The sequence below is a fragment of the Corvus brachyrhynchos genome, unplaced genomic scaffold (genome assembly GCF_000691975.1).
Source record: "Corvus brachyrhynchos isolate BGI_N302 unplaced genomic scaffold, ASM69197v1 scaffold10, whole genome shotgun sequence".
NCBI lineage: Eukaryota > Metazoa > Chordata > Aves > Passeriformes > Corvidae > Corvus > Corvus brachyrhynchos.
This window is the reverse complement of record NW_008236180.1, coordinates 3,111,728-3,130,150: the sequence shown is the minus strand read 5'-3', so window position 1 is coordinate 3,130,150 and position 18,423 is coordinate 3,111,728. Positions and strand designations below refer to the sequence as shown.

At 48.9% G+C, this 18,423-nt stretch overlaps 1 protein-coding gene across 1 annotated transcript in view; it reads right to left on the bottom strand.

Annotated features, from left to right (window-relative positions):
• Window positions 1-17,915, bottom strand: part of NOL4L (nucleolar protein 4 like) — a 45,902-nt gene extending 27,987 nt beyond the window's left edge. The window contains exons 1-3 of the mRNA XM_008634127.2: window positions 17,740-17,915; window positions 14,028-14,139; window positions 9,330-9,439 (exon numbers count right to left, since the gene is read on the bottom strand). Of these exons, the coding sequence (XP_008632349.1) occupies window positions 9,330-9,439; window positions 14,028-14,139; window positions 17,740-17,811 (294 nt within the window). The 5' untranslated portion in view covers window positions 17,812-17,915. The remainder of the gene's footprint in view (window positions 1-9,329; window positions 9,440-14,027; window positions 14,140-17,739) is intronic.
• Window positions 17,916-18,423: the final 508 nt, after the last annotated feature.

Genomic DNA, 18,423 nt, shown 5'->3' with positions numbered 1-18,423 from the left:
GGAGGTCCCGGCATCCCCCAGGCTGCTTCCCACTCCCAGGCTGGGCTCCGAGGGCAATGGGTCAATGACCTCTGTCCTAGTTTGGGATCACCGTGATGGGATAGTGATCCCCATCGCAGTGATGGGCGCCAACATTGCAGCATCCACCTCCCCAGCCCACCTCATGTTTCACTGTTTAATGGTACAAAGGAAGTGGTTTATGAAATAAACCAAGTGTAGCAGTTCGGTGTGGAGCCTGCAGTAGGCTGGTGCCAGAAACGGTGCCAGAGCCAGGATGGGAACTGCCAGGTTTGGGTTTATGGCTTGTTAGTGTGGATGTCCAATTATGATGTTATCTGTTCCAGCGTTAACCAGCTCACTGCCAGGGAAGCGTGCAAGGGAAGAGGGTGGCTCAGGAAGATCTGAGACCAGAGGTGAAAATGGGCATCACTCAGTACTACATTTCCATCTCCTCCAGGCTGATCATGGAGCCAGGGGTGGAAAGGGGAGAGCGGAGCCCTGGGGGCCTTCCGCAGGAAGCGGATGGCTGGGAGGGCAGCAGGCTGTGAGCCCCCAGCCACAGGGCCTTCTCCGTGCTCCCTTCCAGCTCCATGACTGCTGCTCCTCCCTGAAGCTAAAATAAAATCCTGACCATTTAAGGTGAACAGGAGCCTTGCCGAGAACCTCAGCAGAGCGGGCTTTAACCCCTTCCCATTGCTGGGCTTTGTTTACTCCTTGCACTTCCTTTGGCTTCAAGCTAGACCGGCTTAAAGCCATTTGGGAAAGCACATCCCCTGGGACCGAAGTGCCTGCCCCTCCGTTTGGTGAGCTTGCAGAGGACACGAACCCATCAGGATGTGAGTTTGAAGCACAGGCACTATTCTGTGCTGCCTCACCATGTGGACACTCTTATTTTATACTAAGTGCCTTTGTGTGGGTTAGCTTAATCCACTTTGGAAATGGATTAACCTAAATTTCACATCGTCAAACTTAGTGTGGAACAGCCGGGTCCACACAGGGAGTGAGGGAGGAAGAGCCATTCAGCAAGAGCTGCTAGGCAGGAGTTGTTCCCTGTGCAGGAGAGGGGTCCTGACCCCAAGGGGGGTCACCGCTGTTACAAGTGGGGTCATGAGCCCGACAGAAATGCAATTGTTTGTGCCAGCGCACGGGGTCACGAGGCTGGCAGAAGTGGGGCTCACCAGCGGAAGAGGGGCTGCCTCCAGAAACAGCCAGGGAAGCTCTGGGAAACTGCCCACCAAGCGCCTTTCTAGTGGGTATTTTTCGGATTCAAATTGTCTAGGGGGAAATAACTGGCAATTAGATATAGAATTGGTAATAATCATTTATCGAGTTGTCAGGAACGGGGGTAAGTGCCTTACATGACTACACATTAAAAAAACGCACACCGTAACGAACCAGTGCTGCTGTTACTATATCATATATATAATACACATCAAATATATTATTTATAAGTCGCTTCCTTCCCTCTCTCCTCACAATGTGTTCATTACCTCTGGTACCTGCCAGCCCTTTCACATGGACACAGATCTGCCCATGCAGAGAGCCTGGGGCTCCCTGTCCGACTGTGTTGGTCCAGCAGGGTCCTGCTGGATGCCACCAGAGCTGGGCTGCAGGTCCTGGGAAGAGCCATGTCCCGGCTGTGACAGCACCCACACCACAGAGCCTGCCCGAGCACCATGCAGTGAGGCTTCCAAGGGCATCGCTAACGACGACCTGACCTCATCTGTTGTCATTTCCTAAGGCAAGGCTCCACAAGAATACCAGGGCTGCTGTCAAACCCAGGAATAAACGACATTTAAGGCGCTGCAGGAGCTTAATTGAATGGTTGTGGTGCTGTGGATTGTGGGCACAGGGATCTAGTGGCGGGAGCAGGGACTGCAGGCTCTGGCCATCACGCCAGAGGAGTCACTGACTCATGGACGACCTTGTGCAAGTCACTTGATGTTCTTGTGCCTCTGAAAAGTAGGTTAAATAACAAACGGGACCTCCTGCATTGGATCCTCCGTGACCATCAAACTCTGCTGAGGAATAAGCAGTGAAATGCGAATCTCTCGGGGGTGAGGGCCGTAAGGAAACCTCAGGCTGGAGGGACCAAAAGAGGGCATGGCATGAGGAGTAGACACAGCTTTTATCAACACTGTACCTTATCTGCCATCCAGAGCAGAGTCAGGGGGAAAAAAGGAGGGTAAAGATTTGGGAAACTTCATTATAGACCAGGTTCCTTGTGGGCTGAGGGCTGTATTCCCACTTCATCCTGGTCACTCCTTCCTTAGAAGCAGCAGTAGTTAGCATCTGGCATGGGTATGAATAAAAGGGTTTTTTTTCTCCCAGGAGCCAAGACCAAGAGAAGGAAAGGAAATACAGCTCTGTACTTCACAGGGTACACCAGTCACTGCCAAATACAGAAGCAGGAAAGGAGTTGTTTCTGTGGATAGAATTATCTTCTTCTGGAGTACAAATGGGTGTTTGAAGGGACAGGTCCCTGACGGTGAAAGATCCCCTAACATTCCTTTCCACAGCCCAAATCAACAGCCCCGGTAGTGATGTCTGCACCGCTCTGTTCAGTGAGGATGACCCTCAGAGCTTATCTCTTGGCCCCCCAAATCAGAATTGAGTAACCACAAACAGAACCCTCACTAAACCCATTTTTGGCCATTCTCAAGCCATTCCACACAATTCAGAATCCATCCTTGTGAGTAAAACTGACTCCTCAGCTCCTTCTGCACACACACGGCTCCTGGTGTAGGTCTGAGGGGGTCTGTGCAAGCAGATAAGGTGCAAACCTGCCCACACAGGTTGAACAGCAGCGGAAACAAAAGCAAGCACACAATTCAAGGTTAAAAAGCTGAACCACACAGCTTCATCTTCTGTAATAACGGAAATCATTAATAACAGTTTGCGCTCTCAAAGTAGTTGCCATCCAAGCTCTTGAAGAGCTTTATTAGTGAGCAAGACCTCAGAAGTCTCTCTAAGGTATTATCCCCTTTTTAAAGGGAGAAGGCAATTAAGAAACAACCATTTGTGTGACTTGATCAAAGTCAATGTACAGCACGTCAGCACCTGAGCTTTGAGATGATGCAGAACAGTCCACCATGCACAGCTTTCCACAGGAACAGGACAGATGCAACTGGATCCATGAGATCCACTCCGCGGATGTTGCAATAGTGTTTTCATCACTTTGAGGTTGACATCTTTACTTTTTCCCCTTTATAGGGGGAAATATCTCCCAGCCCCACTTTACAGGCCCTGAACCAAAGCCTTGTTTCCAGTTCTACTGGGAACAGCTGCCTTTGATGCTGGTTAACACACAAGGGAACGGGCAGCAGCTCTCCTTACCAAACAGGGAGTGTACTGGGAAGAAATGAGGAGTTAAAGAGAGGTAGTGTGGCTTCTGGCCCTACTTATTCAGTGTTCCCAGACACAAGCTCATGCAGCTTGGCTCTAGCAGGCTTCTGAGACCAGATAACGGGCACCAGGATAGGTGTGTGTGGTGGAGAGTGATCAGTCCCAGTTCCCCGTGGGTGGATCTGCATGACAACCACAGCTCCACCAAGAGCCAGAGAAAATTCTAAACATCCCCCAGCCACTCCTTCAGGACCGTAGTTGAGCTGTACAACACCACAGGGAAGTGAAGAGAGAGTGGGGAACGAGAACGGACTGGAGCTGTCACATGCAGCAACTAAATACACCTGAGTAGTTCAGGGGGGTGAATTGTCCCCAGCACCACTGGGAACAGGCAATGCCACCTCCTTTCTTATTAGAAAATAGCATGATTAGCCCCAAAACAGCAAAGAGTCAGAGCCTTGGCATCACTTCTCACTTGAAGACAAGAGCTGCAGTGGCAGGACCGACCCCAGCCAGCCCACGTCATTCCCACACTGTTTGCTCACAGCACACATCACACTGAACAAACACAGAGCTCACCTGGAACACTGGGAAAAGTACTGACAGATCCACACTGGAAATAAAAGCTCCCAAGTTCTTACTAGGTGGGAACGTCAGAGTTAATTCCCAGTAACAAAAATGAGCTGCTCTTCACTGAAAGCAACCCATTCACACCAGGGTGAAACCCGGCTAAATGGATTGGTCATCTGACCTTCTGCATCTCGTGAGCCATTAGGCCAAGGATGAAAGTTTTGCTAAAGCATCTTTGCCAGTAAAGAACGCTGGTGTGACAGCTGGACCTGGCTTTGCCTGGACTAACTCTGTCGTTAAGAGCAGATCCGAAGTTTCCCAGGCAAAGCCGGCTCCCGGCGGCAGAAGCTCTGTCCCCACTGCAGGGCTGTGCTGCCGAGCCCGCCGAGCAGCGAGGAAATCTGTTTCTAACTCGGTGTCTCCCTGTGCCTCCGGCCAGTGGTCCCTTCTGTGCCTAAAGGTGCGTTTAGGCAACTTCTCTAGTGCTCAAAAACGACGTAAAAATTAGCAGCAGGAAACAGAGATCTTCTCAAACCAAGACAAAGCCTCTTGGATGAGAGTTATCTCGTCAAGTTGATCTAGAGGTATTTATTCCCGGAGATGTTTAACACCCTCTTTAATGGACTGGGAAGTACCTTATCATCCTCATGTGATGCAAACACATCATCCCACTTCCTTTCAAGTACTGCCTGCTTCTGCCTTCTTCACCTCTGTCAATACACACGGCTTTTCTTCAGGATGCCTTCATGAAATACTCAGACAGCTAAACCCAGGTCCCAGGGCTCGCCCAGCAGCTGCCAGCTCTGCCTCCTGGTCTCTGGACTATGTGAAATGAGATGTCTGCAGTTCTCACTACTGAACTTACAGACTGAACATAAAAACCCAGTGTGCCCTCCTCTGTGGCTGCAGGCTCCCCTCCCTGCCTTCTGCACCCCCAGGACCGCCTGGAGATGGCTCCAAAACAGAAGGAAGCAAGTGAGCTGCCAGGGGAAGATGCATCTTAGCTGCTCTCAGAGCCTCTGAGACACTGAAGTGAGCAAGTACAGTAATGTAGACCAGGGAAAAAGGAGAGTGGAAGGAGAAGGAATTCACATTGCCAACCAGCCTCTGGTCATGAGGCTCCGTGAGCTCTCGAATCCTGCAGAGGCTTGATCCTCACCAGCACCAGACAAGACCAACCCCATGTACATCAGTGAGATTTAAGCCCCTGAGCCCCCCTTCCAGGATTATCCATCTTTCTGAGCTAAAACACTGCTTGAAATAGAGTTCTGAAAACCATCTCACATCCACGCACCATCACACACTCCAGGCTTACAAGGAAATTACTGGATGGATGAAATGTGTGATGGTGCAGGACAAGGCTCTGTCCCTCTCAAACACTTACAAGTCAGTGCAGCAAAGCCATAGCAACAAGAAGAACACTCTTCTTATTTCCCATCCAAGAGCAGCTCCTGCCATTCACTGATTGCATGACCTTCTGCCAGCAGCCACTGAAGCAATCTTTGAAAATGTTTCTGTATCATTTAAACCTGGTTACTCGGCCCTGGACTGTTTCTGCCAAGGTAGCAGCAACAACTCTGGACCAGAGAGAGAGAGAAGGTGGAATTTCAGTGGTGGGATTTGTCCTCTTAAAGTCTTTCTATTCCTCCTGTCACCAGTGGAAACCCTGCCCAACAGCAGCATAAAAAATAAATCCAAAGCTGAGGTTGAGTAACACAGAAAAGACTGTCTGAAAAATGACCGCAGTAGAATAACCAATCATTTAAAAATGCTAATATTTAGCATTTGATAATGAGGTGGATCATTATAGATAAATATCAAATATCTTCTTTTCATTCCTTTTTGCTGCTAGATTGGGAAGGTCAGCAGTCCAGAGATGCTTTAATGCCTTGGTAGATACCATGAAATGGTATTCAGCACTCTGGAAGGGGTAAGGGGCCTGATTACACATGTGAGAACTGGTAAAAAATGGGGATAAAGGAAGATTCCCACTCCAGAAGAACCTGCATGTCCTACTGAACCCAATATAAACAACACGGGTCTCTGCTGTTTTCTGCTGTGCCAGAACAGATGTTCTGACTCCAATAAAGATACAGAAGTATATTCTGTGGCAACTCTTCATTTCGTGAGCAACCACGTAAAGAGCTTCTCTTCTGACAGTTTTTTGTCCCTAAGCAGAGATAAAATGCTTTCTTTAAGGTTCTTCTGGCTGTGCTTCCTTCTGGAGACACTGGTGCCCTAATACTGATGTGCTTAGCAGCACTAATAGATTACACTTACAAGCACTTTTTTTTTTCCCCCTGAATAATGAAGTTAAAAGGCCACTTTGGCATAAATTCACTCATTGTTACCCCAAGTGAAGCAAGTTTCTCCTGGTGCTGCTGCATACAAATAATTGCTTTTGGCCAAAGCCAAGGGAAACACGAGTCCATTGCTTAATTTATTTCTATTAACACCATCAAATGTTAGTGAGAGGAAGGCAGCAAAGTAGCACGATGGCAGCGCTCAGCAAGAGCAGCCTGGACATGCTGGTAGATAAAAACCTTGCAGGGGGTATCTGTGTAGTGCAAATTTTAAAAGCAGGTTGTATTTTCTGCCTGTTTTGCATTTGCATAAAAGTCAGAATTATTTCTACTGTCTTTAGAGGGCTCCTTCAGTTGGCAAACACCTGGAACTCCAAAAGCTGCAACACCTGAACTGTGCAACCCTAACCCAAAGCCTGGGGAAGGGAGAGCAGCAGCCTGTGTCACACAGCCTATGTTCCATGGGCTATGCTCCACACAGACTGCCAGGTTCCTCCAGGAATAAAGGATGGCACTGTTGCCTTTCCAGTGCAAAGTATGAAGAAGAATAAAATTATCAGGGGAATGCTTGTGGAGGGAACTGACCCCTGTTATTGGCATTATTACACACATTTTCTTCAGGTAGCGTCAGTATTAGCAGCTCCAGGTCCAGCCACAGCTGTCTCAGGAGTGTGGCACTTGTTTTCACTCAAGTTGCACCAAAGGAGGTTTAGGTTGGATATTAGGAAAAATTTCTTCACCAAAGGAGTTTTCCAGCCCTGGAACAGGCTGCCCACCTTCCCAGGAGGGATTTAAGCTGTGCAGATGTAGCACTTGGAGACATGGTTTAGTGGTGGGCTTGGCAGTGCTGGGGGAGCGGTTGGACTCAGTGATCTTGAAGATCTTTTCAACCTAAATAATTCTATTGATTCCCCAGGGGAAGCTGGGGAATGTCCCATGTCAGAAGGGACAGCACTCAAATCCAGCAAGTCCAACCATCTGAATCCTCTCCAGACTTTTGTCATGATGGAAAGTTTTAATGCTTCAGAAGTCTGAGCAATAGCACTGATCTTTTGTTATTTTGCTCTCAGGAATCAGTTTCAGTAACACAGCGAACAGCAAATTTTACTTCTTCCAAACAGGTTTTTCCCTTGGCTGCTACGGCTTGAAAAGCTTCGAAAGCTGCGCTGCAATGTAACAGCAGGAGCACGGGAGAAGGAAAACTTTAGAGGCAGGGAATAACATCAAACCATTTGATTTATGATCTAAACCAACAACTGCTGGTTCCCTCAGCTGGTCCCTTTTTGTTCCCGCATGACATACGCTTCTATTCCAATCCCTGCAAGCTTCAGGAGTATTCATGCTAGCAGCACTTTGTATCGATCTAGTGACAGTTCCAGTGCAAACTGCTGCACCAAAATTCAGGGTATAAACTCTAATTTACCAACCAAAGTTCTCAAAACAAGCATCCCTAAGCAGGCAGCTCCAAAACTCAAGATCCACTACTAAAACCTGCCAGCTTCTGGGTGGTTTGTTTATCCTGGGAATAAGATCAAACTGCAAGGCCAGTTTTCTACCTGTAGAAACTGGGTACAGGAGTTTAATGAAGCTTTGTAGCACACTTCCCTTGAGCAGCTTCAGAGCCAAGAGGAACTGGCTGAAAATGCATAAATGGTGACAAGTCAAACCACTCAGTCCTCTATATGCAGCAAACCTAACTTGAAACAACCACCTCAAATGCTGAAAAGCACAGCCCGCTTTCATGGCCCCTGAGTCCCTGACCTTGGGGAAGAACAGCATTGCAGCATCTGCCACACCATGCCACTCTGCCAGGAGCTGCACCAAGATCCAGCAAACACTGCACAACCCAAAGGTGGTTGGAACATGTTGGCCTATTTATCCAGAAGTGGTCTCAAAGTAGCCATTAGACGGCACAAAGGGGCACACACTCCATGTCCCCAGCCCAGTTCAGCCTAGTCCAGTTCAGCCCAGCTGCTCCCCAAATTGTCCACAGTTCTACTGCCCGACCCATCATGAGCACAAAACCTGGCACATCAGCCTTTCACCTTTCAAAACCTAAAACAAATCCTGAAACTCACTCAAGTGCCAAACAAGTGCAAAGGAAAAAGCTCTGAGACACAGAAGTGCTTCCCACCAGATGCCATTTTGTCCTCCAGTAAGAAGGTTTCACAATAGAAGTGATGGAGGAGCTCGGTATCCCTCCAGCAAACCCACACTTGGCAGTTTACACCCTGGCAGTGATGCTCTAACCCACATCCCTTTAGGAAGCTGTTGGAGAAAAGTCCCCATCGGGTGCTCAGGCTCTCAGCAATGTTTTCCACCACAGTACCATGCAAATGCTGTCACATCTTGCCACTGGCAGCAATGTGTGAAATCAGGTTCAGGTTTCAGTGTGCTGGAAAGAAAATCCAGCACTGGCTTCCAGTGCAGATTGTGGGGAGCAAGTAAAACATACTTTTCTTTTTATAGACTGTTTCCATGGTGCACAGAGGTTCCCATAGCTAATTCTGCAGCTGCAGAACTTCAGAAAATTGCACAGCCTGGGTATAATCCTGTGGCAGGGTGCCCCATACATCCCCAAAGCAAAATCCAGTGGCTTAACACTGTCACCAAACAACGGTGTCGTGTCCCACTTTGACGTGGGAGCGGAGCGGCTGCAGCTGAACCCCCTCATGTTGCTGAGCAGTTTAAGAGAGCCCCAGAGCAACCAAAGCCAGGTCTGGCCTTCAGACCCCATCTGCTAAAGCTCCCAGACATCAGTGGGAGATAAACAAATTACCACTTGCCATATTTATTTTTAAAACAATTTTTTAGAAGAACCGTATGTCTGAAGACCAAGCGGACTGTTAGAAGCAATAACTTAATCAACCCCCCCTCTGCCTCTCTCTACTGGCACTCCTCTGAAGCAGCCCAGTTTGCTTCCCCTCAGCCAGGAAATCCAGGATGCGCTGCCCCCCAACTTCCATGCCCCAGCACTTGCTGTGCTTGGTCAGAGCCCAACCAGCTTGGACAAACCAGCCATTCCCAAAAATATCCTCCCAGAATCAATGTGCCCGGCACCGTTGCTCTGTTCAGCTCCTCGGCACAGGCAGATCCCGGCACGTCACTCACCTGCTCCTGTGAATTCATCACCCGCAGCTTCATCTGCTTCAGGTAAGTCGAGGTGAGGGGCATGTTGTAGTCAATGATCCCAGAAACCAAGGAGGAAGGTGGCTCACTCTCTGAAGAACAGAGGAAAAGCTTTACTTAGATGAGGGACCTGCAGTATGTTCTCATAACTGTTACACAGGGGTATTCAGGAGAACTTCAAATCCCTGGAAAGAGCTGCCATCCACTGCGAGAAGGTTCCTCTAAGAACATGACCCCACCAAGAACATAATTACAGGAACAGATGTTGTCTTCGGAAAAAAAAAAAGAAAACAAGCATTGCTGTCACCTGTGAGGAAACCAACACATACTGTATAATTTTTCAGCGTCCCCCAAACTTGAAGAAGAAACTGAGTCTTGCTGAAGCCTCAGAAGCACTTCCATGCACATGGGATTTATGCAGGGGGTGATGAACAAGGATCTGTTCGCAGTTTGCTTCAGCATTGCAAAGTCTTGCCAATTTTGCTGGGATTCCCTCAGGTAGGAGTTAACATTAAGGCAACGTATTAAGTATCTCTATCTGGTGATGAAGATTATTTTTAACATCCTCATTAAAACACAAACTTAATTTTAGAGATCTTTAATTTAAATTGTTCCTGTTGATTCCTCTGGCTACATCACATGAGCTCTAGAGATGGCTCCAGGTTTGGATGCTCCTGCAAATTGCTCTGTCTGGCCAGGCCAAGAGTCCCCACGACGCAAATTCTCAGTGATTACTCTGAATTCTCAAAGATTTGTCAGCTCTGCCACCACCACTGTGGATCCTGCAGGACATAGAACATGAAGGCTGCTGGAATGATCTGTTCTAACACTGAATTTGCAGGGTCATGCAGTGGGTTTGTCCAAGAGGAAAGCTGCCGTTGTTCACAGGGATGGCTGATGGCTACAAGCAAGATTTCTTTGCCGTCAGCACAGGCAGATGCAAGAGAATCTGAGAATTTGGAGAATTAATCTAGCCTTCCAGCACATGCTGAAGGGATGTGTGGTATCCACTAGACAGGGAGCTTAAGCAACAACAGGGGAAGAAGGATTCCCAGGAGCTGAAGGTGAAATGATGCTGGGAGGTTTCCATTCCTGGTTCTGAATCTCCCTGGCTGGCTTGCATTTTATGGGGTCACTGGTTTCACAGGCACGTGTGACAGAGTCCCTTGAAAAAGAGCCTTCACCAAATGTTTTACAGCACCTCAGAAAAGCCATCAACCCAATTCTAATGGGCCTGCTTCTCAGAAATGCTGAGTGTCAAAAAATCCTGTCGAAACTCAGCAGACCTGAAGATGCTCCACACCTCTGGAAACACCACATCTATCATGTCTGATTAAGAAATTACCTTACTCCAAAACTGTCTGTAATTGACTTAAACATCACAAAGATTTTTGCAAACATTCTCTGTCAAGACATTGATAGGGTCCACGGAAATACAGTGCTTTTTTCCCAGGTTCATCTAGTCCATTCCTGGGGAGATGGAGCTTCCCTGCCTGTGGGTGCAGGGAAGGGTGGCTAGTGCCATTCAAGCCATCAACTTGCCCAAATATGAAGGTCCAAAGCTTTTAGGAACCTTGTAAACTGATTCCTCCATCTTTTCTCATGGCTGTATGTCAGCAGTCTCTGTCATGCTGTGACCTACAGATTAGGAGCACTTCTGTCTCTATATATTAAACACCCCAAATAAACCCTTATTCTGCTGTGCAAGGATGCTGTGCTGTGATGAAAAGATGCCAAAATCCCAGTGCAAGGGGAGCTTTCCAAAGAAACAAAACCTGCCACCTTCCCCAGCTGGCTGAGTCCCTAAGAGTTGAGGAAAGCATTTGCTAAGAGTAACACAGATAGAGCTGCTCTCTCCTGAAGCACAGGCATGGATGAGGTGAGTGTTTCAGATCTCTGAGGATGATAAGTTGCTCTCCTGCCATTCCCCGCTCCACTGCTCAGTGCTGCAGAGATGAATGAAGCTGAACAGGAGCAGCTCAGCAACTTCAGATGGGAGGAAGAGGGGGGTAAGTGATCTTTTAGTGCTTAGATTCTGCCTGAAACCATCCTGATGTAAATTTGGAACAATCCCATTACAGGCCACATATTCACTGTGAATTCAGGGAACTGCAACACATAAGGGTTTGAGCCCAAGAAACCAAACCTTTTTTTTTTTTTCTCTAAGTTATCTGGAAAAGAAAGAAAACCTTTGTTTTAAAAGGCCTGGGGGGCTCCACGGGAACAACCCTCACATCCTATGTCACAAGAGGAAGCTCCTGGAATCCTTTAGCTCATTTTTCAGTTATCTCTATCACATGCCCCACATAGTGGACACACAGATGGAATAAGAAGAAGTGGTTTTGATCCCAGCTCCACATTTTTATCACTCCACTGGAATTACTCCTAATTTGATAACACTGTAAAGAGATCCCAGTGAAGTCCAGTGATGTTCAAACTTTCCCACAAGCAAGACAATTTGCTTTTATGAATGATGTGGGTGCCCTGCAGGGTTTGATGTCAGATACGTTTAATTAGGGATTTTTGTGATCACAAATTAAATGTGCTCAGATTTGTTCACATACCAGAGAAGTAGGAAGAGATGGAAATTACTCAAATTTTGTCATCTTACTGAGTTAAACTTTACCTGTATATGCTTGTATGTGTGTATGCATGTGCACACACCTCAGTAATTCTTCTATGACCCCAGTGGTTTCTTTAGGTGATTTGCTCCTGATAAATTCCTGAATATGTGTTAGTGAAATCAGACACCCTTCCCCAGTAAAAGTAACCTTATCTAATCTACTCAATGCATTTTCACATGTACTTAGTCACTATTTAGGTGCAATTCAGGCAAAGAAGCACTTCTGTCCTTTCATTCCTGGAGGGTAAGTAAGACTTTTTACCTGTGGGATCCTTTGTATTCCTGATTGATTTATTTTTAAGAGAACTGATAAGGGGAGAAGCTTTATGAAAATAATCAATAATTGATATTAATTTATAAATTTATTCAGGACAGATGGATGTTAACCCTGATCATGGTTCCCACAGCTAGGACCACACTGCAGGGGATATCCAGAACCGGGTGTTCCCAGAGCTGCCTCTGAACTGGGATGGGTGTGTGTTTCTGGGAGAGGCACGGGAGATGCAGGATGGTGGGTGGGTGGAAGCCCCTGAAGGAAGACCAGGTTGGACAGGGCTTTGAGCAACCTGATCTAATGGAAGGTGTCCCTGCCCACAGCAGGGAGTTGGAATGAGATGGACTTTAAGGTTCCTTCCAAACCAAACCAGTCTGTGAATCTGTGAAGGAACAACAACCCTTTTCATCAGCTGCCTCCTGAAACAGGATTCCAAGCTCTGGAACTGGCAGCTCGGCTACTGCCAGGCATTTAGGAAGGTGTCCTGGTGTGGGTGAAGCCAACAAGTGACATCCCTGTTGGCCTGACTCATCCCATCACCCTTCTCATCCACTGAGCTGGCTGCTGCAGCTGCAGAGCTTGGAACGTCACCCGTGATGGATGCAGTGCAATCAGTGTGAAGGTCAGGTTTGCTCCCAGCAAGGCCAAAGGCCAGAACTTTTCTTGATGTAATTGGAAAGAGGGATCAGGCCCTTAGCTGGCAGAGTGAGAAGGGCTGTAGTAATGGAGCTTCAACTAATAGAATTCACATGGAGTTATTTGGGAGAGTTTTTGAGAGTTTTTAAGAAATGTAATGAGTATAAAGCATTTCAGTCACTACCTTTGGATAGATGGCATGTAATCCACTTACACCAAACCTCTGGGATGTCCACAGCTCTGCTCTCAGCAGTAAACAGTTGGCAATCAGTATCTAATACTAGAAATTCTCTATTGTTGGGCCTTTTGTTTCTTAAATTCTGCTTCCCTTCTTGGTAAGAGCTGCCAAATGTGCCAGTTTGCCTTGACACTTTTGAAACAGACCAACTCCCTGCAGTTTGCTTAGGTTTTTTTTTAAGAAGCAATTTTAATGGGGGAAACCAACATCATTTTGATTCTTTGCACTTGATCACGAAAACAAGTTTGTAATTCAGAAAAAAACCAGACAAACATTTAACCTGGAAGAGAACCTGGTCCCATCTTCTTCCCACTCCTGCTCTCTCTTAGACCTAAGGAGCTGCAGATTGGACCTGTCTACAAATGAACTGTAACGAGTCAACCACCTCAGTGGCCACACTAATTGTGTGTGTGTACACAGGCACAGTGTAACTGTGATTGCCAAAACATTTACCATTATCAAACTCAGGATCACATGCTTATCTATTAATTAGTGTAAATTGCTTCTTTATCAGAAACTTCAGCTATTCAGACATATTCTGTGTCTTTCAATACAATATTACTAGTTCCAGGGAAAAACTTTACAGTTTTTTTTTTTAGACATTGAAGTTTCCACCCACACATGATCATGGGCTGATTGCAGCCATATCTGTGGTATTTTTGACCCATGTTTTGGATGGCACTGGGGAAGCTCTGAAAGAAGGCCAGGCTGCTTCTGCTCCCTAAGCTGAAAGAAGCAGGTTTAAGCAATTATTTCAGCTCGGCTCTAAGATGAAAAACAGTCCAGGTTAGGAAAACCTTTAGGTTAATATGTATCTCCTGGGCAGGACAGTATCTGGCAGCTGTCAGTGGCACTGTGCTGGTACAAAATGCAGTGTCAGCTCTGCTGGCAGAAGTCACTCGCCTTTACCTTTGGGCTCCAGGCCGTTGGAGTTAAAATGCATCCTCTTCTGGCACTCGGTGCAGCTCATCAGGAACCTGGTCACAGCCTCTCTCGGGAGGAAAGCATAGGTCTCTGCAATCTGGGGAAACAACAGACAGCTGTATGTCCTGGGAGAGGGAGAAAGGGGCAGAGAGCGTGGGGACCACGGGCACAGCTCGTAGCCACATGTTATTCCCTCCAGTCCTAAATCCCTCCCTCCAGAGCAGCTGTTGGTGGGGGAACACTTTGGGAGGGTAACTGGTGTGCCAGAGAGGCACCAAGACACAAATGAACAGACCTTTGGTATCCCTGCATAGCCACACCTTCCCAGAAACGCCCTCCCATTCCCCCTTGGAGTCTGGGAAGAGCAAAGCTATGAACGTGTAAGAATCAAATGCGAAAGTAAGGCCTCGCCAGCTCTGTTTGCATTGTTAATTACCATCACACCAGTAACCTGAAGAATCCATTAATCTTTTGTAAGGGCAGGTCACTTTTTCCCACAATGACAATCAATTACTGTTAATAATACTTTGCACTTCTGTGACATATTTTATCTAGGGAATTGAAAACATTTTTCCAAACAGTAGTGAATTAAGTCTCCTGTACCTTTGTGGGATATGTATTTTACAGATGAGCAAAAGCTAAGGATAAATATTTAAAACTTGGATGCTTCAAGTTAAACACTAGATCCAGACCTAAGCACCCACAGAAGGTGCCTGGCAATCCCAGAGTCCTGTTATTGTAATTAATTCCTGCCAGCGGTAATTTTACGGTATTTCTAAAGATCAAGACTAGGTTATTTGGAGAAGGAATGAGTCAATTTTAACGTAGACTTCTTTAAGGCCATAAAAGACCATCAAATCTTGGAGTCTGACCTGTGTAGCACAAGTCACAAAACTTCACCCAGGTTCTCCTGCAGCCCAGTGGCCTGTGGTTTGCCTAAAACATCATCCAGGAAGACATCTGGTCTTAATTGGAAGGCATTAAAAGGTGGAGAGCCCACCTCTTACTTTGGGCTGGTTCCTATGGTTAATCACCCATCCTGTTTGGTCTAAGTGACTTGTCCGAGCACGGCAGTTCCCAAACCAGGGGCCGTGACCCCCACAGGGGTCACAGCACTTACAAGTGGGGTCATAAAGCAGACAGAAATTCAATTGTTTGTGCCAGTCCTCGGGGCTGTGAGCCCGGCAGAAGTGGGGCTCAGGACGGGAAGTGGGGCTGCAATCAGACACCTCGTGGGTGAGGGCTGGTGATGGGGCTGAGCTGGGAGGACAGCCCAGGATGTCCTGAACCCCCTCCTCTGCCCGGTGGGCATCGTCCTCCTACCTTATGTAGTTAACAAATAATACCTAAATTATATAAATCCACGTTAAATACAGAAATACCTAAATTCCAAGCATTTTTCCACCCTGGGGGAGGTGCTGTTCTAGAAGCAGAGCAGCGGGGCAGGGGCAGTGGCTTTGCAGGATCACGGCTGAGGCAGCGCCGTGCCCGGCCGCTGCGGTGGGAGGGAGCCGCATCCATCTCCACTGCGCGGCAGCAGAGCCCGGGCTTTCACACGCACAGAATGCCAGATGGGTGGAAAGTTCAGGCGGGGACCTTGTCCCAGCGCTCAAATGGAGGCTGCAGTGCCTGGTCCTTATGGGATTCTCCTCCTATTTAGCTGCAGCCCCAGCGAGCTCTGTTGTGGCCGAGCGGATGCCAGCTCAGTCTTCGCCTCTGTGGGATATTTATCGATGCACAAACACAAGGGATTCCCGCAGAAACGCTGGAATGAGGGGCCTGGAAATTGCTGGTGGCAGCCGTGGTGTGGTGGCACAGGCGGGGAACCGTCCCCGCTTGCTGCCCGCCGGGCTCAGCCATCTCCCTGCCTCTTTTGCTCCAGCAAGCCCACAGTCTCTGCTGCAAATGTTCAGCTAATTTTAGTGATACAGTTGTTATTTCTCAGCTGATTTGACGCTCTGCAGAGCAGACTGCTTCCTTGATGAGTTATCTCCCATCCAAACTCCCTTTCTGATTGCCTCCCTCCGGAGGTCATGGACAAGGGCAAACTCTCCACTGTCTCTAATCAGAAGCGGTGGGGAAAGGGAGCAGGGAGAAGGAGGCAGAGGACCCTGGAGCCTCCCAGCTGGCCACCCAGCAGCGTCCCTTTGTGCACCCGTGCCAGGCGTGGCGCGTGCTCTGCACCATTTCACCTTCCAGCTCAGGCTACAAAGGCGTTCCGGGGAGCAAGGGCAGGAGTGAGGGCAGGAGCGAGGCTGGGCAGCCCAGCCAGCAACGTCCTGCCAGGTCAGGAGGGGATACACGCTGCTAATGTGATGATCTCAGCTCAAGAGGGAGATGAGGGGTGGAGCGTGAAGCTCTCTGACTGCTGTGAGCAGGCCTGGGAAAACAGACGGATCCAGCCTGCTCCCCTGGGGCTGTGCAGGGCACAGATTAGTCCTCCAGAGAGATGAATTGAAGGAATTAGGGGAGGGTCGGAGTGGTCTGCTGGGGAAATGAGCAGAAAGTTTTTGAATTGTGGTCATGCTGGTGGGCTGCCGCCCCTGGACCATAGAGAGGTCGCTTGCCCCCAGCCAGGGAGGGTCAGTGTGTGCCCTGGCCCCATGCTCTGCCACAGGCAGGACTCGAGTGCTCAGGGCAGGGAGCGATGCCATGAGCTCTGTGTGCACAGCCCTGCTCCCTGGGGACTCCCACCATATGTGGGAGGCTGCAGGGCACTGGGCTGCCTCACCAGCACTGCCAGCACCACAGTGTGGATGGAGCACGGACATAGGCAGGCAGGACAGACTCCAACCCTGTGCTGACTCTGGAAGCACACTGAGCTGTGCAGAACCTCAGGCATCATCACAGAGACAAGGGCAGCCTGCACAGACCTCTCTGAGACATTGTATACACCAGAGAGATGAGCTGCCAGCAAGCCACTCCTGTCTCTAAGCGACCTGGTCCTTAGGGCTGTGGGATTCAAGGGAGTAGCTTGGTTTTGGACAGTGAATTCAGCTCTTCTTGTAAAAGGAGAGCCCAAATGTTTGCATCGAAGGGCTGTGCAGAGTCAAGAGAAACAGCAAGCTCCCTGGAGAAGCGCACTTCAAGCTAAATTATTCCTGACCTAACTAGAGTGGTGTTTCAGGGTGGATAGAGCTGGTTCTTGGCATCCATAGAACCAAGACAAGACTTTGCTTGGTGCCTACCTCCATTTTGTAACTGAGGAAACCCAGGATGGGCTGGAGAGGAGGGGAAGGCCACGGCCATGCCCCAGTCCCCCTTTCTGCTGCTCCTGACCTTCAAGGCCCCACGCGAGACATTTGCCTCTGGCTGAGGGAGATAGGGAGGCAGATGACCTGGAGCATGCAAGGCACCGGACAAACATTCTCTCGTCCATCACTAATACTGAGGATTTCTCTTCCTTTTCCCTTCAGACATGCACAGTGCCTTTGTATGATTCCCTTGCTCTCTCCTCTCCCAGCAGCCGCGCTGTGCTGCCGCTGCAGCCCGGATTCCCCGAGCACAGCTGCTCTGCCTCTAAACCCCTCCTTCCTCACGCCTCTCCGCACAGGCACACTGGGCTCTGCCTCGCCTCTGCCTCCCGTCAGTGGCTCTGCTTCTACCTGCCCTGTCATCCCCATTCCCGAGGGACTCTCCCTCCCGCAGCCCCTCCGCTCCAGTGCCCTCCCTGCCCGGGGCACGGGGGGACTCTCACCGCTCGGTAGGTTTTCTTCTGCCCGGCATGTTTGGGTGCTTTGCCCGGCTCCGACGAGCTTTCCACATGCATCGAGTAGATGATGTCAAAGAAATCTTCCACCACAGCCACGCGTTTCAGAGAGATGCCCTCGGGCTCCGACAGTCCATCTGCCCCCTACAACAGTGCAGGCAAGTTGAGTTAGTGTCAGCGATGGGTGACAGGGGTGACGAGATCGGCCCGGGGCTAATGCGGTTGGAGGGGGCAGAGTGGCGGTGCTCCTGCCTCGGGCTGCCTTGGACACGGGGGATGTGGGGGATAAATTAAACATCGCTTCAGGGAGGATCCTGCTGTAGCCAGGGCACCGGCGGCTGCTGCTGTTGTGCTGCTAAAGCTGGCAGTGAAATTGGGCCAGGAATAAAAACAAGGGAAGAGTCCAGAGTGGAGTCTTAAGTGATCAAGAAATTCAAGTGTGGGGTGGTTTTGCTAGGTGGGGAACAGGCAGGGGAAGCTCTTTGGACCTGCACATGGTGCTAAACCATCCTGGGAAGCCCTGAGATGTAAGGTACTCTCGCTGGCTGCAGTCCCCGTGGACATGGATCAGCCAGCAGGACAAGGTTTCACTGTGATGCCAGGATACAGCCCCTAAAGGAAGGAGCCAGCATCCCCTCCTTCCCTGCGCTGACCTTTCCAAGGCTCCCTCCC